Here is a 24,435-nt window from a genome sequence, read left to right as displayed (position 1 = left end):
GTGACCGAGCTTAGGAATTAATGCGGGAGATGACGATGGTTTATACCTGAGATTTCTTCCCACCAATTTTTCGTGGCCAGCTAGCTTCCTTAACACATAAATTTGTACATGTTTAAGTGTGTGTATAGACTAAGAGAGAAAGGAACAGCGGCTCGTCAGATCGGATAGGGAAAAATGAAGAAACAAGAAAGTGTTTTTCAGACACACGTACTGGTAATGCCATTGCCTGTCCAAGGCCACATCAATCCCATGCTACAGTTCTCGAAACGCCTGGGTTCCGAAGGGCTGGAAGTCACACTATGCACCTTCTCTGGTAATAAGTCTATGCCAGTCCAAGTCGGTCCTGTAAAACTTGAGCCAGTTTCTGATGACCTTCAACTAGACAATGATCTAAAAACAGTCGATGCCTATCTGGAACGCTTCAAGGCAGTTGCGACCCTAAGACTACCAGAGATCATCGCGAAACGTGGCATAAGTTACCTAGTTTACGACTCGGCCATACCCTGGGCACTCGACATAGCCAAACATCTAGGCCTCCCTGCAGCTGCATTCTTCACTCAATCATGTGCTGTTGATACCATCTACTACAACGTTCATGAAGGATTGGTGAAGCTTCCGCTTGCCGAGTCCTCTTTGTCCATTGATGGCTTGCCACTGCTTCAAGAATGCGACCTGCCATCATTTGTTTATGATATAGGATCCTATCCAGCCCTCTTACACACTTGTGTTAATCAGTTCTCAAATTTCATGGAAGCTGACTGGGTCTTTATTAATACTTTCACTAGCTTAGAAGATGAGGTACGTGCAGCCTGATTTTGGAAGCTTTCTATACTAACTATACTAGTTAATTTTCTAACTTTGCACTATATATGTTTGGTAGAAATTAAGATAAATAGAGTGAATTAATGGGGAAAGAAATTAAAAATGAAGTAGTAAAAATGTTTTTCTAATTATGTTTGGTACAAAGGGTAAAACATTGAGGAAAAAAAAAGAGATTAGGGATCAAATTATGAATAGAATGATTAATTTAAGTAAAAAGAGTATAATCCTTTCAATTTGAAAGGATTAGATTTAGAGGAAAAGAAAAGGTACAAATTCATCCATTTTCATTCCTCTTTCCTATTCCTACGAATCAAGAATTGAGAAGGAAAGAAATATTATTTTCCTTCCACTTGAAAGATAAGTTGTATCTTTGAACATATCCGGCAATTTTTATCAAAATATTTTATTTATTTTTTTGTAATACAAATACTTAAGAATGAGTGAAATATTCTGATTAGAATGTCGTAATTCTTTAATTTTAAATTAGTTAATAATTTCGAATAGGTACTTAACTGGATGGCCAGCCAGAGACCGATCAAGGCTATTGGACCTGCAATTCCATCAAAGTACCTAGATAAACGAGTGGAGGATGACGAAGAGTATGGCTTACACCTCTTCAAGCCGGAGATCGACATTTGCATTAATTGGTTAAACTCAAAGGAAACTGGCTCAGTTGTTTATATATCATTTGGAAGCCTGGCGGCCTTAGGAGAAGAGCAAATGCAGGAGCTCGCATCCGGCCTACAGAGCAGCAACAGCTACTTCCTGTGGGTAGTTAGAGAAACTGAACAGAAAAAGCTTCCTGCCAGCTTCATAGGCGAGACTTCAGACAAGGGGCTGGTAGTTTCATGGAGTCCTCAATTAGAAGTTTTGGCTCACGAGGCAGTGGGTTGCTTCATGACTCACTGCGGTTGGAATTCAACGCTGGAGGCGTTGAGCTTGGGGGTGCCTATGGTAGCAGTGCCGCAATGGACAGACCAAACAACTAATGCAAAATATGTTACGGATGTGTGGCAGGTCGGAATCAGAGCTAGGAAGGATGACAAAGGGATCATCACCAAGGAAGAGATACAACGGTGTATAAGGGAAATCATGGAAGGAGATAAAAGTAAGGATATTAAAAAGAATGCAGAGAAATGGAAGAACCTGGCTGTGGAGGCAGTTAATGTCGGTGGAAGCTCAGACAAGAACATAAGAGAATTCGTAGCAAAACTTACATGCAATTAGCAGTCAGTTACTTTAAGTTAGTAAGTGCACCATGCACATTCCCCTTTAGCACTACAATAAGAAAAGAAAGTGCAAGCGCAACCCCCACTCTCCACCCTGTGTATTTCCATCCTTTCTATTTCTGAAAAACAGAGTACAGTAGTACTTATCCCAAATGAAATAATCAAGCAAATTAAACCATTCATAATAATATTTACTTCCTATTTTGTATTAACGTTACAAAAATTATAATTTATAAAATTATTAATTATAATATATATGTATCTTTATTTATGTAAACTTATCAAATATATACTTAAAAAGAAATTATGAAATTAGAATAGTTTTGGAACCAAATTATGTTTTTTTAATTTCATGCAATTAATAACAAACCTATATAGTTAATTAAACTTGTAATGCTGTTTAAGTTGATATTTGAGATATTTATTTTTTATTATTTAAATTTAAATTTTATTGTTTGTGTGTTTTTATATATTTAATTATTAATGAATTATATAAAATATGGATAAAAATATTATTGTATATAAATACGGGTATGGATTTGGATTCGGATAATTAAGTACCCATTAAGAGTATTTTAATAATTTTTTTATGTAATCGAGTTTTTAAATAGGCTCAATTAATTATTGGGTAGTGGATATGTATTAGGGTTCGAGTTAGGGTAGTAAATTTTAAAAATATTTGGATAATTATAAGATTCGGGTATCCCATTTACTAATCGAGTTTTGATAGTTCAAAATTAGTGGATACCTGACCCATTGACATCCCTAACCAAACTTACCAATTATTATGACATGAAAATTAAGTTACTAACTAAAGGTTTTTTGCACAGAGAATGTTGGTAAGCTAAAAAGCATAAAAAGAATGATTTTTTTGTTTCTACGATATTTGATAAAAAGAAAAAAGAACAAGAGGTGGTGATTGTGAAGTTTTGGAGAAGTTGGATTTAAGAATAATTTTACTACAATAGGTTTTATTTTAATCTTATTAAAATTAGTTGTTAATTGATTGTTATGGGGCATCTCATCAAATAAAAAATTATTGTAGAGGTAAAATTATAAAATTCCCAAAGATAAAATTATATCATAAAAATTTTAAAATTTTTGTAGAGGCAAAATTATAAAATTTCAAAAAAATAAAAGTAAGTTATAAAATTTTTAAAATTGTTGGGGGGGCAAAGGCCCCATTAACATCCCCTCCGCCTTTGAGTGTAATGCTATATAAAGAATAATGAGAACAACTAAAATAAATGAAATACTATTTCACATTAAACAACTAGAACAAGTGGACAATTACTTCATATAAAACAACTACTTCACGTGAATAGTAATGAAAGTAATTTGAAATAAGTGACAGGATTTATTGTTTACTTTCACTTTGGAATGTTCGAGCGAGCTTAGCGTAATGCCTTAGATATAAAAGGAATTAAAAGGTCTTTTTCTTAATTTTTTTTAAAGTACAATTTTTACCTTGTTCTCTTATATGATTTGACATACATTTTTGTTCTCTCTTCTTGTTATTGTATCTCTTCACATCACGTATATCTTTTCCTCTCACTTTTTGTTCAAAACTAAGTCTAATTACATTATTAATAATTATAAAACTCACTACTTTATGGTCACATAATGATTTTCTTACAGTTATTCATCATATGCAATAACATCACTACTTTAATATCCATAAAATGGGTGTCAGTAATGTTTACCCATATTGTGCATTGAAGTTCTTCTCAATAAATGTTATCCATTATGTGCATTAGAACTCATTTTGAGTAACTCTTTCTTTTGGCTCTAGAAATAGGGCTTTCACAATTCATTTGAGGAAGAGACTTTTTTAGAACTAGTATAACATATTTTCACCCAAAGCATCTCTCTAATTATCTTTTACTCACTAATTCTTCACTTATTCCCTTCCATTTACCACAATATCCAGTATTTCAGAAACTATTTCAATCTTCCCTATTGTTGCCTTTGTTAAATCCTTTTATTTGTTTGCAACACTTTTTCTCCCTTGAAAAGAACTCCTTTACAAATTACAATCAAACTTGATGCAACACTTTTTCTCCCTTTCACCAAAAACTCCTTTACAAATTACAATCAAACTTGAAGGATATCTTTTAATTTACACATCTTACAACCTCCCTTTTAATCAAACTTGGGCAAGAATTGCCATGCTCTTTTTTTCCATGCATGCTATCTAGTATATGATTCAAAGCTTGGCACACACCAATTATTTGCAGAATCATAAGCTAAGATACAACTGAGCACTAGCGAAGAAGGGCACAACTCGACAATAATTATGTTCATACTCAAAATGCATTACTTTTTATAATTACTCACTTACATATCTCCTAATAAAAACATTTTATAAGTCAGATTGTTGAGGATCATAAAAACATAATCATAAAGTTAATTGATCATCGAATCCATCAGAGCAGTAATAAAACAAAACTGTATGGCAACAAATTGAAACCTAATCAATTGATCCCCTCATTCTATCCTCATATCATTCTTGATGCTATCTTCTCAACTTGTAAGGAAATAGCCACCAATTGTTATACATAGCAGTATTTCCTCATAAAGAGAAAAAAAAGACCAAAAATAAAAAGCTACAAGCAAAACAGGTAGCTCAAAAGGTTGTAATGACGTATCAAAAAAAAAGAAAAAAAAGGTTGTAATGACAGCTCTTATTGTTGCTTATAATTTTCAGAAAAATGATACATAAGAATTGCATATTATAAGGAGGAATGCCGAACAAATTAAAGTACCCAACACATCAAAACTGTGACAAAAATAGCAAAAGTGTTTTTAAAAAATTCCAAACCTAAAAATAAGAAAAGATAAGATGAAATTCAATAATGTTACACTTCTAACCTTATATGTGTTTAAAGTTTGCTAACACTTCTCATTTATGGCACGGTCCAACATAGTAAAATTATCAGAAAGTAGTGCTTTTTGGTGGGAAACAAAAGGTTAATCTAAGATGGAAAAATTTACTTTAATTGTAAACGCAACATCTAAGACAGTTGAAATTTTTATAGTTAACTTGATGTGGTTTCAGTTCTTCAACAAATAGATCAATTTCAGGTTTTCTTAGTATCCTTTCCAAATAAACCTGCCAGTTTCATATTAATCCCCATCAAGATGGACTTCAAGGTTTTGTCATTGAAATAGAAAACGATATGCAAGACTAGTGCATGTGGAGATGCATATGTGACAAGGTGCCGCTGGATGCATAAGAGTGAAGGAGAACCTTTCGTAATATCAGATAAATATTCAGCTTAGAACACGTTCATCTTGAAACATGGCCCAAACCATTAATATAATTAGAATCAAACAGTAAAAAAATTTTCATATTACATTCCATCAAGAGAAAATATTTGATTTGTACAAGGTGGCAAGAACACGGGAACGTTGAAGACGTGCAACAGCTAATTGTACTTGTTACAGCAGCTGATAAAGCTTGCTCTTTAGCATCCTCATCGATTGTTCTGGAATAGGTGAACAATTATAATTTTGTATCGTAATTCCTCAAACATGATTCCAAGAACTTCTTTAAATCCAAAATCCTTGCCTAACAGACCTGAAAACAAGTTTGATTAATGTCGGGTTTACACCTTATAAATCAGGTTATATTGCTTTCCGCCAATAGCCTTCATCCCTTTTCAATAGATCAACAATGGCAGTAAAGAAGAATCTCAGATTCGAACGGCTTCAATCGAAATCGAAATTTTGTTTTGAACGGCTTGAATTGCAATTTGTTAAGATGATTAGGAAATTTTGCCAAATCCTAAATGTTGCTTTGAATCTAAGTTAATTTGAGAAGGAATCAAATAATTTGATAAATAGTTAAGTTTTTTTTTTTTTAATTTTTTTAAAAATCTCTAAGGTAATCATTTTAAAACATGTGATTAAGTAAAAAAAGAAAAAAAGACAATTTCTATCTAGCAACATGTGGCTGAGTAAATCTTTGGATTCGACAATGGATTGGATCCATGTCCTTAAAATTTTGGCTTGCGCAAGAAATTGGACTGAATCGAACAGATTTATTGAGCACCTTTTGTTTTATTATGGCTTTATTTTAGATTGGCATAATGTTTAAATAAATTCATAAATTATTAAAAAATTAAAATAAGTTTTTATATTTTTATTATGTTTAATTAAGTTTGTATATTTTTATTTTAAATTAAATAAACTCCGTAAGATTAATAATTAATTAATTGTTAATAATCAAAATATTTATTATCATTTTATATCCACGTAACATTATCGTGACTCTAACATAAAAAGTAAAAAATATAATAGAATTACGTCATCATGTCATATCAACATACCTTTTCATCATCTATTATAAAATATTATTTTATATTCATGTAACATTGTCACGATTTTAATACAAAAAGTAAAAAATATAATATGATTACATCATCATGTTATATCAACATATCTCGTCATTATTTATTATGAGATGTTAAACTTACCATTTATTCAATCATGGGCGATATAATCAAAATTAGAGAAATTGAAACAAAAAGGAAAATGCCTCAGAGATTAGAACTCTCGCAGGGAACCATCAAGTACTTAACGGGTACACGCCTGAACCATTGCGCCAAGATGAATATGTCATCATGGCAAAAGAAAAAATATGTACTGTTGTTGATGATAATCTAATGTCAAAAAGTAAAAGGAAAATGTTAATACAACTTCATGGTCAACCACAATTAAGGGTCGATCTCTTCAACTTGGTACAAGTTCATATGGGCTTCCGTATATAAATCATTTTAACCTTTTATCATATATTATGCAAAAAAATTCAATCAATGCGTTTGGAAGAAGGTTCAACTGGTTAGCTTTTCTACTTTTTGTGCAGGGGAGTAATGAGCCTCGGCCCATATTTCTCTTCATTCACTGGCTTCGGTGTATCCTTTCGGGCCTAGAAATCTTGGGATTCGACTGTGGATCCATGTCCTTAAATCTTAGGCTTGCCCAGGAAATTGGACCGAACCAGAAGAGATTCATTAACCTTAGCTCATTGGCATCCCTTCTCGCAGTAGCAGTGTTGACTGTTGAGGAAGATTGAAGACGGTAAAATAAAAGAGAGAGAAAGAAACAGGCAAGCCTTGGTTGAAACTATTTTAAGCCTTAAAACCAATTTTGGGATGCAACTCAATACCATAAACCACCTCCAACAAGTCAATTCAACTCTCATCCCCTAATTAGTATTAAAAATGTTAAATTCAAATACAGTAATAAAAACCAATTTCTTTTTCATATGTAAAAGAATGTTCAATTTTCAACTGTTACAATATGCTTTGTATAAATAAAAATTGTAAGCATCAAGGTTAAATGATCTTCAATAAAAGAAATTTAAGTCTAAATAATAACTAAAAATAAAGGCCTCACATATGCTTTAAAATATTTAAAAGGGTTCTAATAAGAAATTAAAAAAGAAATTTATTGATACAATAGCACAAAATATCAATGTATTTATTTGATTGACTAATTAAAAAAAAACTGTTATTTAAGTAACTCATAAAAGAAGAAACTGAATATTTAAAATGGACTAAAAACTGCAAAAGCAAAGGTTATATATATTAAGATTGATTTTATCAATTTGTATTCCAAATTAAGAAGACGCAAGTATGGCATTCACCGCGATTATGTTTCTGCTAGGTACTGCCACTACCGCTGGTTTGTTAGGATTGGGTCATTATTTCACTCATATGGGCAAACACAAAAAATTGGAGGTTGAGTGCGATATTTTCCATGGCAGATGGGAATATGATGATGCTGATCCCTACCCTCTTTACTCTCCCCATACTTGTCCATTCATATCCAACCAATTCGACTGCCAAAGCAATGGTCGTCCTGACCAAGATTATATCAAATATAGATGGAAACCATATTCATGCACTTTACCACCGTACGTACTTCAAACAATTTGATTTTTCTTTCTTTTGATGCATGATGAATCATGATAGAGAATGTTAAATTTGGACTACAGGTTCAATGGTAAAAGGTTATTGCAGAGATTCGAAGGGAAACGAATCATGTTCGTTGGAGACTCAGTTGGATACAATCAATGGCTTTCCCTCGTATGCATGCTCCATTCGGCGGTTCCAAAAGCCAAATATCTTCTCGAGACCAAAGGAGGCCTTTCTACACTTACCTTCCCGGTAAAGGAATTGTACTTCAATTGCTTAGCTTAATTAGTTGATTACTTGGTATTTTTGTTCTTAATTTGCTTCCCTTGGTCGCAATTAATTTGCAGGCACACAATGTCTCGGTGATGTTTTCGCGCAATGATTTTCTTGTTGACATTGTTGACGACAAAAATGAAAGAATCCTAAAGCTTGATTCAATTAGGAATGGAGGACAAATTTGGAAGGATGTTGATGTGTTGGTCTTCAACACTTGGAACGAGGGGCTTCAAACTGGAAAGAAGCAATCGTAAGCCTTCTATACAATCATATATTTGAAAATTAATTAGATTTCCTAACATTAATTTGATTAATTACTTGATGGTTTGGAAATTTTTGGTGTTGCAACTGCACTGCATCAGATGGGATTTCATTGAAGAAGGCAACGCCAGGCACAAAGACATTGACCGATTGGCGGCTTTTGAAAAAGCCTTGAATACATGGGCCAAGTGGGTAAACTCCACCGTAGATCCCAAGAAAACCAAGATTTTGTTCCAGGGTGTTTCCCCAGATCATGCAAAGTAAGCATAGCTGTTAATGTCGTCTAAAACATATCCTAACCATGATTGTCCTTAAAACAAATGCCATCATGTCCTGTCCACTGCATATATACCTTACAATTTTCGTTCTTTGTTTCAAATACTACTGTAGTTCAAGAGATTGGGCAGATCCCAATGCAAAGAACTGCAAAGGGCAGACAAGACCCGTGGCGGGGCATAACTATCCAGGAGGTCGACATCGAGGAGAAGCTGTTCTGGACAAAGTATTGGGCAGAATATCCAAATCAGTTCGTTTACTTAACGTAACTGCACTGTCACAACTAAGAAAAGATGGACATCCTTCATCCTACGGTAGCAGCAAAGTCGCCGTTGACTGCACCCAGTGGTGTCTTCCTGGAGTACCAGATGCTTGGAATGAGCTCTTATCTGCAACTCTACTGCGCTACTAGACATTGTTTGTCCTGAAAAAAGCTACACTACCTCTACCTCTATGCCAACTTAACTCCTTCAGATAAAACACAAGTAACTAAAAGCATAATAAATTAAAGTTCAATAAAGATCTTAATTAGTGATTGTTAACTACATATGAATAATTAATGTTCAGGATTTTTCCAAGAAGAAAATTTGATGATGAACTATATGCATTTGGACAAGATGGATTTAATATACACATGCTTTACTATTCTACTATATTATTTTTGAATGAAAATCTCCTACCCCATTTGGTGACTCCATTGTTGCCCCATCTCTATTGTAATGACAAGTGTCATGCATCTTAATTACACAATTTTAAAGAGATAAAAGATTATGCATAATAATATTTATTTTTTAAAAATAAAAAAATCTACATATTAAATATTACTTACAAATTTCATAGCTGGAGCATCATTAAAAATCTTCGGAGGGGCCAAAATAGGATTTTCCATATCGTTGTTGAGAAATTATGAAGCTGTAAAGAATCCTTAAAAGCTCAAGGGGTCGGCGGCCAGGGCTGCTGTCAGCATAGGCGGACCCATGTTTGGAGCACAAATTTTCTGACCCTGTTCTGTGACCCGTTTAGTGCCCCTCTTATAATTTAATGCCACGTGTATGATAGGTTTTTAATTGTTAACGTCAGCTGTTAGGTCATTTGTACTGCCGTTTAGTAGTCTAGGTTAATATCAACCCTATTTCTTTAAGAGGCATGGATTCCAAATAAATAAATAATAATAAAAAGAGAGAAAAGAAAGTGGCGGTGGGCAAATTTGAAATAGAAATTCAACAGAAACACGTAATCTAAAAGCTGAGGAAGCTGGAAAGGTCAAATCACATACTTGCTGCCAAAGGCAGTGGCCAAGGCTTTTGTCTGCCAATAGAGATGCCTGCAAAATAGGATTCTCTTCCCACGGCTATAAAAACCGGGAGAGAAGCACAATGAAAGAGGGGAAGAAAAAAGAGAGAAGAAAAAATAGATTTCTGTTGGTTCTAGAAATCCCCAAAAAAAAAAAAAAACCAAGAAAACAAAAAATCCCTAGTTTCTAGCAGTCGGCATTATACCCAAAGATCTTCAAAAAAAAAAAAAAAAAAACCAAAAAAGAGAGAAAGAAAATCAAAAAATATTCTGGAGAGAAGGGTTTTATTTAGGGCTTCTGTGATTTAGGAAGAAAAGAAGAGTTTAGAGGGGTGAGAAAAGGGGAGAGAAGATCAGTGTTTGAGTAGTGGAGCAGCGGTAGCCTAGGGGTAGAGGTTTTGGTTTGGAGAGAAGAAGGGAGGCTGGAAAAACAAACAAAAAAAAAAAAAGGAGAGAGAGGAGAAAGGCGAAAAGAAGCTGCGGGGAAGAAAGGAAAACGAGTTTTAAGTTGGGCATTGTAGAAACGACGCCGTTTAATGGGAGATAGGAGAGTCAAAGGACGTTGCGTTGGAGGACTTGTTTTGCTGCACTAAATGGTGCATTTGGAGTTTGAAAGTGAGCTAAGATTGTGAAATCCAATTACACTCTTCCGAAGCTTGATTTGTTGAACTCTTGAGACAAGCCCGTGACCTCAGCTGGACCTAGAGAACAGGCCTTGAAGCAGACCCTTGGTTTTGGTACTTTGAGCTCCGCCCGTGAGCCCTCCATCAAACCCAAGACTCTGAGGCAATTTCTGCCCAAGCTTAGGTGTGTGTCTTGGACTTTTTGGTTGATGAGCTTTGTGTTGGTTTGTTTGGGATGTTATTTTTATCCATTTTGTTTGGTGTGCTTTATTGTTAGTTCCAATTATATTATGGTAATAAAATATATACGTATTTATGTATATATAAATCAATATGCAATACTTAGTTATATGGAGTAACAAATGGTAAATATATAAATATATGTAGTTATAAGTGAAATAAAATGAGTCTCTAGTCAAGTGTGTAGAATATAATAAGAAATGTTTTAGATTAGCTAATGTTATAAGAGAAGGCCCAAAAAATAGAATATTCATATTCCTACAGAAATTAAAATGATGAGATATTCGACCTTTTTTTTTCTCTTATGATCGTTATTAGAGGTACGTAGGATAATAAAAAAAAATAAAATGGTTAGTTGGAGTTAACCCAATGATGAAATGTCATTCGGTATGCTAAGAGTCACATTTTTTAGATAGGTACAGAATTCGATTAAAATTTTCACTGAAGCATTGAATAAATTTTAATCTTATATTTCAATATCTTGTTAATTCAATTAATCATCTTAAAGAAATAAATTTATATAATATTTTATTAACTCAAACAATTAAAAAAAAATAATGGAATCAAATTGTTCAATAAAAGTAATGTTAAAAATAACAATAATAATAATAAAAATCATCAACTTAAATAAAACGTTAATATATATATATATATATATAATAAGACTAAATGAAATAGTTAATTATATTAAAATATTAAATATATTGCCAAAGAAATTAAGATCAAAGAAATTATTTTATAAATGCGTACCACTTACGAATTTATCTTGATATGGCATATGCTATTTTTATTTTGCTAATGGATCGAGAACCCCAATGTTGGGTGTTTCTTGAAGGATTTATAGAAATGAGTCTTTTCGGGGATATTTTTAAGTGAGGAAAGCTTTTAAATTTTATCAAAGCGGTGAGATGATTTATGAATAATTTTTTCAATACGTGGTTCTTGTTTTTCATCATTTAAAATTAGTAAATTATGATATTATTTTGTAATTACATTATGTGTATCTATAAAGTCGAGTAATCAAACATTGGTTTAAAAAATAATAAAAATAAAATAAATAAAAAAATAATAATAAATTAAAAAGAAAGATTATAAAAAATCAAATCAGGAAAAATCAAGAACAGAATAATAAATAATGATTAAGAAAACAAAAGAATAAAATTAAAAGTTAAAGTTAAAATAAAATAATAAATGATCAAATAGTATTTTTCTCGTGTGTTAATGTATTCTTAAACTTAACTTAAAACTTGCAGATCAAATTATTGTTCTTTATATGAATTTAAAATCAATTTAAGATTTTGTCAAATAAAATAACATTTAGATATGAAAAGATTAATGTCAACTCTCAACCATTCCGCATCAAGTGGTTGAGTTTTTAATCCCGAACATTAGGATAGAAGGGAGTGGTGTCACATGACATCACTCACTTCTTAAAATGTTTTAGCATTTATTCTATTTATCTAGGATGTAAGGTAGTTAATATACTAATGAACTCTTTTTTGATAATTTTATAGAGAGTGAGGTCAAAGGTTCTAAGTAAAAATGATTTATCAAAAAATAATTTATATATTAATATTTAAATACTGTAAGGACAGATAATTTTTTTTATATAATTTAAGATTATATTTTAAAAAATTAAAACCTAAACTATGATCTTCTTGTCTTAAAATTCAAGTTCTTATCGATCTTGGATTATGTTTTTCACTTTTAAAATAATTCATCTAGGTTTTAATTGTAAGTAATTATTAACTCAAATTAAATTTTTAAATACTTCATATCAAAATATTTTTTGATTAGTTTGATAATTTGTGTTAATAATTATAATCTAGTTAATAGAAAATAGTATTACATGTTTTAACGTGTGTAGAGACTAAGAGAGATTGGAACAGCGGCTCGTCAGATCGGATAGGGAAAAATGAAGAAACAAGAAAGTGTTTTTCAGACACACGTACTGGTTTTGGCATTGCCTGGCCAAGGCCACATCAATCCCATACTACAGTTCTCGAAACGCCTGGGTTCCGAAGGACTGGAAGTCACACTATGCACTGCCTCTGTTAATAAGTCTATGCCTGTCCAAGTCGGTCCTGTAAAACTTGAGCTAGTTTGTGATGAGCTTCAAGTAGACAATGATATGCTTGAACGCTTCAAGGCAGTTGTGACCCTAAGACTACCACAGATCATCGCGAAACTAGGCATAAGTTGCCTAGTTTATGACGCACACTTCCCCTGGGCGCTCGACATAGCCAAAAAGCTGGGCCTCCCTGCAGCTGCATTCTTCACTCAATCATGTGCAGTTGATACCATCTACTACAACGTCCATGAAGGATTGGTGAAGCTTCCACTTGCCGAGTCCTCTTTGTCCATTGATGGCTTGCCACTGCTTCAAGGATGCGACCTGCCATCATTTGTTTATGATATAGGATCCTATCCAGCCTTCTTACACACGTGTGTTAATCAGTTCTCAAATTTCATGGAAGCTGACTGGGTCTTTATTAATACTTTCACTAGCTTAGAAGAGGAGGTACGTGCAGCCTGATTTTGGAAGCTTTTTATACTAACTATGCTAGTTAATTTTCTAACTTTGCACTATATATGTTTGGTAGAAATTAAGATAAATAGAGTGAATTAATGGGGAAAGGTGGGGAAAGAAATTAAAAATGAAGTAGTAAAAATGTTTTTCTAATTATGTTTGGTACAAAGGGTAAAACATTGAGGAAAAAAAAAGAGATTAGGGATCAAATCATGAATAGAATAATTAATTTAAGTAAATGGAGTATAATCCTTTCAAGTTGAAAGGATTAGATTTAGAGGAAAATAAAAGGTACAAATTCATCCATTTTCATTCCTCTTTCTTATTCCTACTAATCAAGAATTGAGAAGAAAAGAAATATTATTTTTCTTTCACTTGAAAGATAAGTTGTATCTTTGAGCATATCGGGTAATTTTTACGAAAATATTTTATTTATTTTTTTGTAATACAAATACTTAAGAATGAGTGAAATATTCTGGTTAGAATGTCGTAATTCTTTAATTTTAAATGAGTTAATAGTTTCGAATAGGTACTTAACTGGATGGCCAGCCAGAGACCGATCAAGGCTATTGGACCTGTAATTCCATCAAAGTACCTAGATAAACGAGTGGAGGATGACGAAGAGTATGGCTTACACCTCTTCAAGCCGGAGATCGACATTTGCATTAATTGGTTAAACTCAAAGGAAACTGGCTCAGTTGTTTATATATCATTTGGAAGCCTGGCGGCCTTAGGAGAAGAGCAAATGCAGGAGTTCGCATCAGGCCTACAGAGCAGCAACAGCTACTTCCTGTGGGTAGTTAGAGAAACTGAACAGAAAAAGCTTCCTGCCAGCTTCATTGGCGAGACTTCAGACAAGGGGCTGGTAGTTTCATGGAGTCCTCAATTAGAAGTTTTGGCTCACGAGGCAGTGGGTTGCTTCATGACTCACTGCGGTTGGAATTCAACGCTGGAGGCGTTGAGCTTGGGGGTGCCTATGGTAGCAGTGCCGCACTGGACAGACCAAACAACTAATGCAAAATATGTTGCGGATGTGTGGCAGGTCGGAATCAGAGCTAGGAAGGATGACAAAGGGATCATCACCAAGGAAGAGATACAACGGTGTATAAGGGAGATCATGGAAGGAGATAAAACTAAGGATATTAAAAGGAATGCAGAGAAATGGAAGACACTAGCGGTGGAGGCAGTTAATGTCGGTGGAAGCTCAGACAAGAACATAAGAGAATTCGTAGCAAAACTTACATGCAATTAGCAGTCAATTACTCTAAGTTAGTAAGTGCACCATGCACATTCCCCTTTAGCACTACAATAAGAAAAAGAAAGTGCAAGCGCAACGCCCACTCTCCACCCTGTGTATTTCCATCCTTTCTATTTCTGAAAAACAGAGTACAATAGTACTTATCCCAAATGAAATAATCAAGCAAATTAAACCATTCGTAATCTGCAATGTATAGCACTTCTTTTCCTATTTTGATTATTACACCACCAACAAGGCTTCTATGCAATCTACTGTTTGAATATATTTGCTTCCTACTACTTATAATTTTTACAGCATTAGAAACACATCTGTTTCATCGGTATGTGGGAAGTGTAAAATCAGCTTCTTTATAACTGGCCTTAAAGAACTATTATGCATAAAGCCAAGGTCTACAAAAACTGACCATTGGAACTCAAACCATCAAGATTTGGTCCAGCATCATTTCCAAAGAGAACCCTGCCAAGAGATGCATTTGACCAACTAATGCTAAGTACAAAATGTTTTAAGGAGTCAAAGAAGGACTAATATAATCTCGACTTTAATTTCTACATTCTCCCCTCCTCCACACTATTTTCATCTTCTGTCTGACTGCCCAATTTGACAATGTCTTCCACAAGAATTTTGCCATCTATTGCATTGAAAAGATGAGAATAGCTGTCACTCTTGTGAACAAATAAATCAATTGATTGCCCAACAGCTTAAAGGTAACAATGATGCAACACTGCAGTTTGATAAAATTAAAGAAAAAGGAAAAAGTAAATTCATACTATATGAAAACACATAACACCAGATGACAAATAACCCCACCAGATTCAGCTAATTATCATTTTTCTCAATCATCCTTATCATCTCAAAATATGAATTTACCTTGTCCACCATTAAGAGAATATTCTCTTATAAATGTCTAAAGACAAAACATGCTGTCTCATCAAATGATAATTAACTTATATATCAGAAGCATAAATTGTAATTTTCTGGTTATTCATAATGCCCCAAGGAGGAATGGAACAAATGCATCTTCCAACTATTTTACAGCCTTAAAGCAGAATAAGGTGCTCTCACACCAATGGTTTCCAAGAAGTAAGATAAATTCTCCAATTATAGAAGGAAAAGCAGTACGCATTTTAACAAGCCAAACAAAAAAGAAATGCTCACATACATCAAAACGCATACCTAAAAGTATATCCCTGCCTTCTTATTTATTTGGACAAACAAAGTAAAGGCATATCAGCAGAAAAAAAAAATTAGCTGACCTCTATCTTTGGAAAGACTGCTGATGAGTTCTTGCACACCCTCCTTGCCTAATGTATCCTTCAAGTATATAGCAGCAGCAGCCACCTCCTCAGGCGTGACTTTACCATCATGATCTCTGCAGACATAGGTCATTTTTCACATATTTGACTACATAGACCAAATGCCAAGTTCAGCAAAATGGTCCTGATACTGTTCCATATGATTTATGTCCATGAGCATTGCAAGATGGCTTCAAAGAATATTATTTAATCAGCTATGGGGCCCCCAATAGCAACACCCTAGCAGTTAGAACTTGAGACTCCAACGTGGAGGTCTCGGGTTCGAATCTTAGGATGGGAGGGGTGGGATTTATCGGATGGGAGATGACTACCTCCTATTGTGTAGCCCAAGATCACATGTACCAAAAAATAAAACAATAATAATAATGATCAAGTATGAACATCTTCTTTGCCCATCAAAATTTAAAGAATAACAACATTTTTATGTAGTTAACAAAATGAATTTATTAAGAAGCCCAGATTCAAAAGTTGTAATCAAACCGAAAGTATCTTCTACTAGTTTTTGGCACCAAGATCAACTAAAAATATTAGGATTATTAATCCAAAGGGGCAAAGGTCTATAAAGGTAAATAGCTCCTTCAGCTGCACAACTTCTGCCTTTGTATACAGAATCTAGTGGGTGCAAATAACTTTGTTTTGGCAAAATCAAAATTTATAATTCATTGTAACTTTCAGTCCTTATGAAATAGCACTAAGATATTTAAGTTATCTATGGGCCTTGTTGTGGAGAAAACATCAATCATCAACTTTTTGATGTTGAATACTTTAACCTTTATCATTACTGTAAGCCTAATAACACAAACATTGCCAACTTCAATAACTTTATTACAAGGTAACCATGCCCTTGCGATCATTAATATGTGGGTAACTGTGCCCATGACAGTTGATATGAATAACACCACCAAACTCTACAAATACTTTTCAATAACAGAATGTAAAATCAGGATAACAGACATCACTTTGTTTGCACAGCTACATAGAATGAAGCTAAGATAGGAGAAAAAGAAACAATCTAGAAACATATTTGCACCTGTCGAGTAATCGCCAGTGATCACCTATTTTTGCATCTACATCATCAATTTCCTTCTCAAGATTTTGGAGCATAGCATCAACCTAGTAAGGGACAAGAAAGGTAAATGCTTTACTTTCTATCACATGATAAGAAAAAGAGAAACCATAACAACTGAGTTCCAATAACTCTTACTTTTTCAATAAGTGCTGAAGAAACCTCATCACTTTCAGACCCTTCACTAGAATGGTCACTTTCCTCCCGTGCAGCTCTATATGCCTTAATGGCATCCTTTTCACCATCTGTGCCCTCTTTGTCTACCATGCTATTATAAAGTTCTATCTGGCAACATTGGCAAAACCCAACATCAGCAGAAAAGAAAAAAAGAGCAGAAACAGAATTAGAAAATTTATCATTTGCTTAGTCATTTTTCCAAGTTAAAAAGTTGCAACTAAAGACCAAATTATGTTTCCACTAACCTAGCAAGTCACTACTGAAAAGGAAGAACTTAAAAACATCTAGTCCAAAAGAATTCCATTAGGATTTTATAATATGCTTTATTTATTAAACTTGCTTAATTGGCTTCTGACATAACTAGTTAAAAATAATACGTAGACATCATGCAAATGCAGTTCACCACAACCAAATCAAAATATCCACGTTATTAACACACCTCCTTGTTGACAAGACCCAGGAACTCTTCACGCTCTCTGCTTACAGACTGCATGGTATAAAGAAAATGAAGTTACATCTAGATTGCTAGTGGCAATACTAGGAATAATACAATAGAAGAACAGAATCAATAGAATGACAGTCACTGAAGAAAATATTAAAATAGAGTCCCTACAGATGCTGAAGCTAAAACAGCCAATGCACGACTGAGTTCACAAAGCTGCTCTCGTTTTTCCAATGTTCTAGCTACAGCCTGTTCTTGTGCTTCCCTAGCAGTTGGGATAGTCATCTCTTTAAGTGCCACATCCTCTTCACTAGCTTTAGATTCTTTCATCCTTGCCAGCTCTTCTTCTTCGTTCTCTTCCTCCTCCTACAAAGATACCAATTTAGAACAGGCAAGGCAATTCAAAAGAAGTGCTCAAAACCTGAAAAGCTGCTTTTAGGCACATTTCTAAAGCCTAAGCTGAACACTTCAGGACTGGAGGCTCTATTTACTGGCAGTAAGATTCTATCAAACTACTTCACAAAACGCAGAATGAACTGAACACAGCATGCTTCCAATAGTACACAGCCTATTTTGTCAAATTCTTAAAACAAGAGAGGAGGCTTTTCGTATGATAATAATATAAAGAAAACATCTTCCTTTTTAACCTTGATCAGTTCTTCCTGCATCTCAAGGTACTCCAGCTTCCTTCTCCTTTCTGAAACAGAATCTTCAGATGGTAAAGCTGTAACACCAACAGTATCCACAACTTCATCAGGTAAAGAAGAAAGGGTAGCTCGTACAGCATCTTCTGGCTTCAGCTTTCCTGATACAGTGAAGGCCCTGCAGATTGTAATCAATTGATGAACTTCAGAACCCAATGAAGCAGGGAAAGAAAGAAAACGTAAGACTAAACCTTTAATCACCTAGAAAGAATCAAAAGGGAAGAAGGGACTGAGTGATTGAGAGACAAATCCAGCCAATCTCGAAGCTGCAGGCAGATGTTAACCATGTTAAAGAGTCACATAAAAATCTACTTGCTATTGCAATTAATTTAATAACCACTAAATAGAAGAAAGACGGCCTAACAACTTCCTCTATAAGAATTTAAAAGATAAAGATAAAACAATTCTTCCAAAAATAATGCCTTTCATATAAATGCAAGCCAATTCAAAGTAAGATAAACCTGAAATGGAAACATGGTAGTGTACATCCAATCATCCAAGCATGCCAAATTAGAAAAAAAAAAAAAAGATTGTTCCAATAGAATTAAATCAACAAAGCACAATGGTTACAAGAATATGAAGCTACTTTCATTTTTTGTCTTCTTTCATGTTGGTGGTTTTGCCATGCTAGGGTTCTGGAGGGGTGCATGTTTGTACAATCTTCGTAACGGAACCATATAATCAGCATAAAACAAGACATAATGGTCTTAACAAAATGAAACTATGCAAATCCAAAATTGTATCAATAAATGAGACATTAGCATATCTCATTAACCACTTATCATTGCAAACATGGTTCAGATAGAGATTGTAGAGTCTCAAGCACTTAATTGGCAAAGAGAAAAGAAATAAGCAAATAATAAAAAAAAAAAAACACCTGTTGACGCATTTCTTCTACTGAGAACACTCCAAGCATGCCTCGCTCCCTACAATCTTCACGAAGTTCAGCTTCTGATAGGGACTCCACACCCTCAGCTTGAATCAACTTGTCATCATTCTTGATCCTAAAACATACATAATAACTATAAGAAAATAGTAACAATAAGAATATTCACAATGACCTCAAAGTACTGGAAAAGGAGAGAGATAGACAGAAAAAGAATTTAAAATAGAGTTTAGTTGGATCCTAAAACTTAAAGTGAAGTAGAAGCTAAAGAAACAAACTTACTTCAACTAAAACCCATTAGAAAACAAAACCATATACCAAGGATAACATACTATTTGCTGAATCTCCTATGTGCATTATAATACTAAAATCCCCAAAATGATGGATCAATCTCTAAACGATTTTATACTAAGAGATTCAACCCTAAATGTCAACAAGACTCAGTAACTCCGCTTATTATATTTTCATATTTGCTTCTTCTCTATGCTTATTCTAACAATTCCAACCTAAGATAATTCCACCAAATGCAGAAAAACCAGAGTAGCATAAAAGAACTGTATCATCTAAACAGAAAAAAAAGAGTCAAGTATGCATCTTTGCAGAAATCTTGCAAACAAGAGAGCTTAGAGTGTGCAGCCTATTCTTCCATAAAAATAAACAACTATATGGCAATAGAAGTAAATATTTTCTGTGATCAAGCAGATATATGAAAATAAAATTATACTTGAGGACAGAAAAACAATTTTAAGCACCACCACAATATACAAATATACCAGCTCAGTTCTCTATATATGCTAAAAACTTTGCAGCACATTCCAGATATCAGTAAAGGCATTCAAGGAGACATGCCTATAGATTTAAAGTTTGAGTATGAGCTGGCAGGTTCCAGTACAATAACTCCCATGTACCAAAAGAATTCAAGGAGACATGCCTATGGATTTAAAGTTCTACTTTTATAGAGATTCTACATTTTGTATTGCAAAGCTGCATCAATAAGTTCTCAACATGAAGACCTCCCACCCAGAAAACTAAATAATAAATGAATATCCATACCATGAAACCTCATGGTTTTAAAATGCAATAGGAGAAGTAATGGTTTAAGCAATAAATTTAATTATATTTAAACTTTACAAGTGGAAAAGGAGAACCATAAATCATGCAAATAAGCAGATACCCCTCCAAAAGCCAAGATGTTATCATGAGTTCACAAATGATCAAGTAAAATAAGATCAGGTAAATTTAACCAGCCCAAGCAACCACAACAAAACGCAAATTCAATGCAGCAGATGAGGAAGATTCTATTCACTCCTCTCTAATTCATTCAAATCCATTAACATGTTCTGCCAAAACAGGGTACAGAACTGTTAATTTTAATTCAGATTGAATAAACAAGTTTTACCATTGGAGTCTCTTCCGAAGCATATAACGCAAATATGCATCTGTTCCAAAGGGGCTGATTCCCATATATTTGCACATATTTACCAATCGAGGCCTGGCAAACAAAACAGAAGAACAAACATGAAAAAAAAACAAAACAACTTTGCTTAATTAACCATTCAATTTAAATTAAATAGTCAAAAGCTTTTAAATACCAGAATACTTGCAATGGAGACCAACCTGCTGATGTTATCCAGAGTGAGCTCATCATTAAACAGCTTGGCAAAGGCAAGAATCTCCTCATTTGATACACCAGCACCCCTTCTGACCTGCAAAATATCAAGATTGCAATTGCAAAGTTAAATAACGGAAACTAGGGGGAAAGAACAAGAAAAATCAAAGGTAAGATAGGATCTTACCCTATTCAAAAATTCATCAAGATCTTCAGCAGTCTTCTTAATTTCTCCACTCCTTGAATTTTGAACCTCCTTTGCCATTTCTTTGACTGTATCTTGAAGAAACTTGGCATATTCTATTCTTGCATGGAGCCTCCTTTTCAGTGCTTCCTACATGTTCAGAAAGTGAGAAGAAATGCATTGGAAAAAAAAAAAAAGAAGAAAAGAGTGGGGAAGCAGGGAAATGCCACAGCCACACACACACTTGCACGGTTAGCACCACAAGCCTGCCTCCTCATAACAGACAAATAGGTAAGTAAGAATGTTCCAAACAGGTGCAAATTCCACAGCAGGCACATGCAGCCACCCATGTTTTATGTTATTGATTCTTTTCCCTATGCTTTTCTCTTTTCTTGACTTTCTCCTAAGCAAGGTACTTTAACATCCCACTGGTTAATCACTCATATCCTGATCCATATAAGAAGCTTAAATCAAGGTGAACACAAATTTTAGTAAAACTTTTATTCACATATCTGATCTCAACCAAATAATGAGAACACCAGCCCTTCTTTATTTTAAAAAAAATTGGAATACTAAATGCATATTTTATTAACATATGCAATCTCAATAAAAATTATGGAGCATGAAATTGGAAAGAAAAGAATAAAAAAAGATGTCAGTTTAACTGTTACAAAGAAAATCCATTCATTAAACGAAATGCTGGCACATTCTCGCCCACTTTATGACTTCATGCATGTACCAAAGGACAAACCTAACTTGAATGCTTCCTGCTTTAACAGGAGAGATTCTAAAAATAGGTACAAGAACATAAAGGATAAAGCTAGGACACCATTGGAATATAACAAATTAGCCAGCAATAATAATTTGAAAGAATGCCACCATACCTGCTCTTTCATCTTGTCTTGAAAGGTCGATGGCAACATATTAGGGAACAGTTTCAAGAAAACAGGGAGAAGAAATTCCATGAATGGGACTATGATAAAAACCGCAAATGGAACTAGCCTAAAAATATCAGCAGTAGTTCGAGTCAACTGTTGCCTCTCCCTTCTAGATAGACTTCTACCACCAGCCAGCTTTAGCAGCAATCTTGAGCTGATCCTAACATCGGCCCAAAGTAGCTTAAACCCCAACCAATAATGTTGCAAAGTTGACCGAATTTCATGTTTCCAATGAACAAGTTTCTTTGCCCAATCCTCCCTGTAAGAAGCAATAGAATATCAAATATGCAGTACACTAAAAATCTATTAGAATCATGTTAATTGATTTATTAAAAAACCTTAAAGAATTAAAGGATAAAATTCAACCTGCTCATAGAAGCTACAGCTCTTAAAGCAGGACCAATCCCAAGAATTGTGGCCCATACTCTTTGCAAAACGGATTTGGCAACCTTCTGAGAATCTTGCAACTGTTTAGCTTTCACTTTGGCTTTAGCAGTACTCAAACCTTCAACAGCTTGATCACATTCTTCTGGAGATGCTTCCTTTCTCTTTTTAGCAACCAATTCTTCATCGCCCTCATCATCACTACCCAGTTCGCTTTGCTTAGCGGTAGCTGTTGAAGCATGACGAACAGAATATGACATCAGTCCGACACTCAATGGAGAATTGAATTGGAATCTTGCACTTCCAAGACCCAAAACTGAGATTCCTTGAAATCTAAAACTAAAGGATCCCAATCCTGAAAAACCCAGTAAACCCTGTTTCGCAACTGAATTTACATCCAGTTTCTTTACATGATTAAAATCTTCAGATGGATGGTCCACAGTAGATCTATAACCACATGATTTCGACTTCTGTGTAGGATGGCCAAGACTCTGGAAGGTCTGGACTGACCGTGATGACGCATTCAGGTAATCAGAAATAAATCTCTTCCTTCTTAAAATTGCTCTAGAAGCCATTATCAATCGTTTTTCTTGTCAAAGGGAGGAATACATTCACATTTCTCAAACAACCACTCAATTAACCTGGTAGATATAACATCTTGAAAAAAAAAGAAAAACAAAAAAAACTACTCAGAAAATGAACATCACTAAATGCAATTTTGATTATTCTTATACAATATTATTTTGCTGTGATCAATTACAAAACCTAACAAATTCATAAAACATACTAATTCAAATCTTGTCAATATCCCAAATTCCCTTTTTTATCCTTAAGCCTCGAATTGTGTCACATCAATCAAGGAATCAGAAAATCAGTCAAGCGTAGGAGCTGGTCATGTGAAATTAAATTTTTTATTTTGTTCAAGGCAGAGACAAAAAACATATAACGTGAAATGACAAAATAGGGAAAAAAAACTAAAAAATTTTTAAAAATTAAAAAAGACAAAACGAAAGAAAGAATAGAGGGGAAAAAATCCAAAGCATGTATTACTCATAAAAAATAAACTAATAAAAAATCGAAAATACAGGTAAAAAGATTATAAAAAAAAATGACAATCTGTTCATAAATATTTACTCAAAAAACTAAAAGAGCTAAAAGAAGCATTTTTATGATAAGCTTAATATTTGAAAAAAAAAAGCATAAATAATAAAGAAAAATAGTAAAAACATTATTATAGCCAGTCGTTGAGCATTTTTTCGATTCTCGTTTTTCTTATACCAATTCTCTATGCGTCTCACAGAAGAAATTTCTTTTTCATTTCAAACAATACTAAATATCAACTTTCATTTCGTATCAAGCAAAAAAAAAAAAAAATTCTTAGCAACCAAAGAAGAAACCAAAAACTGCGAAACTCCTACGCGAAAAAGAATTTAAAAAATAAATACATATATTCGACAATCATAACTCATTTTCGGATTTGATTAACAAAAAAGAATAACTGAAACGAACTTTACAATAAAATTAGAAGAAGCAAAAATCGACGATAACCAGAAAACATAAATAAATTGATGAATAAAAGCGCATATTACTTACAGTGTTTATGCGAGAGCTGAGATAGAATGTTATGGATCGATCAAAAAAATTAAAAATCTGAAGTTAAAATAAAACAAGGAACAGAAAATAGGGGGTCGTTGGTGAACGCGAGAAATAGGAGAGGGTTTAAGAGGGGGACGGGGTTAGGGAAAGTGACTGTGGTGCGCGAGTGTATTGTCGGAGAGTTTTGAGCCGTTGGATGTGTGCTTGACAGTTGATATTGACTAGCGTGGGAAGTTTTTGCTCGCGGTGATCGTTGATCCTGGTGGTCGGTCGTAAGTGGATTCTATGAATGCCACTTGGATCTCCAAGACAATTACAAAACGTTTCCAATTTGGCCTCGTTGAATGTATTATGAATTGTGGAATATCTGTCGATATTATGAATTGACATAGAATTGAATATTTATC

At 33.9% G+C, this 24,435-nt stretch overlaps 4 protein-coding genes across 6 annotated transcripts; 3 read left to right on the top strand and 1 right to left on the bottom strand.

Moving 5' to 3' along the window:
- Nucleotides 1-5: 5 nt before the first annotated feature.
- On the top strand, nt 6-2,239 carry LOC108661751 (mogroside I-E synthase-like). Its single transcript, XM_018119428.2, has 2 exons — nt 6-798; nt 1,327-2,239. Exons 1-2 carry the CDS (start codon nt 175-177, stop codon nt 2,047-2,049), a joined length of 1,347 nt encoding a protein of 448 aa, XP_017974917.2. The 5' UTR covers nt 6-174; the 3' UTR covers nt 2,050-2,239.
- Nucleotides 2,240-7,690: 5,451 nt separating this feature from the next.
- Nucleotides 7,691-9,197, top strand: LOC18602297 (protein trichome birefringence-like 43). The gene is made up of 5 exons (XM_088805778.1): nt 7,691-7,971; nt 8,053-8,224; nt 8,320-8,498; nt 8,611-8,769; nt 8,900-9,197. The coding sequence occupies exons 1-5, from the start codon at nt 7,691-7,693 to the stop codon at nt 9,195-9,197; spliced, it is 1,089 nt and encodes a 362-aa protein (XP_088661904.1).
- A 796-nt stretch (nt 9,198-9,993) lies between these two features.
- On the top strand, nt 9,994-14,911 carry LOC18602296 (mogroside I-E synthase-like). Of its 3 annotated transcripts, none has more exons than XM_088805425.1 (3): nt 9,994-10,885; nt 12,831-13,462; nt 14,001-14,911. In XM_088805425.1, exons 2-3 carry the CDS (start codon nt 12,857-12,859, stop codon nt 14,721-14,723), a joined length of 1,329 nt encoding a protein of 442 aa, XP_088661551.1. In that variant the 5' UTR covers nt 9,994-10,885; nt 12,831-12,856; the 3' UTR covers nt 14,724-14,911. The 3 variants fall into 3 exon arrangements, with proteins under 3 accessions (XP_088661551.1, XP_088661550.1, XP_017974918.2); XM_088805424.1 differs by having other exon boundaries at nt 12,785-13,462; XM_018119429.2 differs by having other exon boundaries at nt 9,995-10,885; nt 12,809-13,462.
- LETM1 (LETM1-like protein) lies at nt 14,870-24,323 on the bottom strand. Its single transcript, XM_007033578.3, has 15 exons — nt 24,026-24,323; nt 22,415-23,089; nt 21,995-22,307; nt 21,114-21,260; nt 20,935-21,023; nt 20,717-20,809; nt 19,309-19,435; nt 18,633-18,697; nt 18,375-18,549; nt 17,899-18,093; nt 17,725-17,772; nt 17,247-17,393; nt 17,073-17,155; nt 15,983-16,098; nt 14,870-15,357 (listed from the first exon to the last, which is right to left on the bottom strand). The coding sequence occupies exons 2-15, from the start codon at nt 23,005-23,007 to the stop codon at nt 15,275-15,277; spliced, it is 2,274 nt and encodes a 757-aa protein (XP_007033640.1). The 5' UTR covers nt 23,008-23,089; nt 24,026-24,323; the 3' UTR covers nt 14,870-15,274.
- Nucleotides 24,324-24,435: the final 112 nt, after the last annotated feature.

Source organism: Theobroma cacao, chromosome 4 (assembly GCF_053813885.1).
Source record: "Theobroma cacao isolate CCN51 chromosome 4, ASM5381388v1, whole genome shotgun sequence".
Taxonomy (NCBI): Eukaryota; Viridiplantae; Streptophyta; class Magnoliopsida; order Malvales; family Malvaceae; genus Theobroma; species Theobroma cacao.
Note: the sequence above shows the minus strand (reverse complement) of the source record. Positions and strands in the feature narration are given on the sequence as shown.

Excerpts from the sequence above, each read along its gene's own strand:
- LOC18602297 (XM_088805778.1), top strand. The coding sequence starts at position 7,691 with ATGGCATTCACCGCGATTATGTTTCTGCTAGGTACTGCCACTACCGCT. Across the intron at positions 7,972-8,052 it reads TATTCATGCACTTTACCACC|GTTCAATGGTAAAAGGTTAT; the intron begins GTACGTACTTCA and ends TTTGGACTACAG. Across the intron at positions 8,770-8,899 it reads GTTTCCCCAGATCATGCAAA|TTCAAGAGATTGGGCAGATC; the intron begins GTAAGCATAGCT and ends ATACTACTGTAG.
- LETM1 (XM_007033578.3), bottom strand. The coding sequence starts at position 23,007 with ATGGCTTCTAGAGCAATTTTAAGAAGGAAGAGATTTATTTCTGATTAC. Across the intron at positions 16,099-17,072 it reads CACTGGCGATTACTCGACAG|AGATCATGATGGTAAAGTCA; the intron begins GTGCAAATATGT and ends CTATGTCTGCAG. Across the intron at positions 15,358-15,982 it reads CAGTCTTTCCAAAGATAGAG|ATGGCAAAATTCTTGTGGAA; the intron begins GTCAGCTAATTT and ends TCAATGCAATAG.
- LOC108661751 (XM_018119428.2), top strand. The coding sequence starts at position 175 with ATGAAGAAACAAGAAAGTGTTTTTCAGACACACGTACTGGTAATGCCA. Across the intron at positions 799-1,326 it reads TCACTAGCTTAGAAGATGAG|GTACTTAACTGGATGGCCAG; the intron begins GTACGTGCAGCC and ends AATTTCGAATAG.
- LOC18602296 (XM_088805425.1), top strand. The coding sequence starts at position 12,857 with ATGAAGAAACAAGAAAGTGTTTTTCAGACACACGTACTGGTTTTGGCA. Across the intron at positions 13,463-14,000 it reads TCACTAGCTTAGAAGAGGAG|GTACTTAACTGGATGGCCAG; the intron begins GTACGTGCAGCC and ends AGTTTCGAATAG.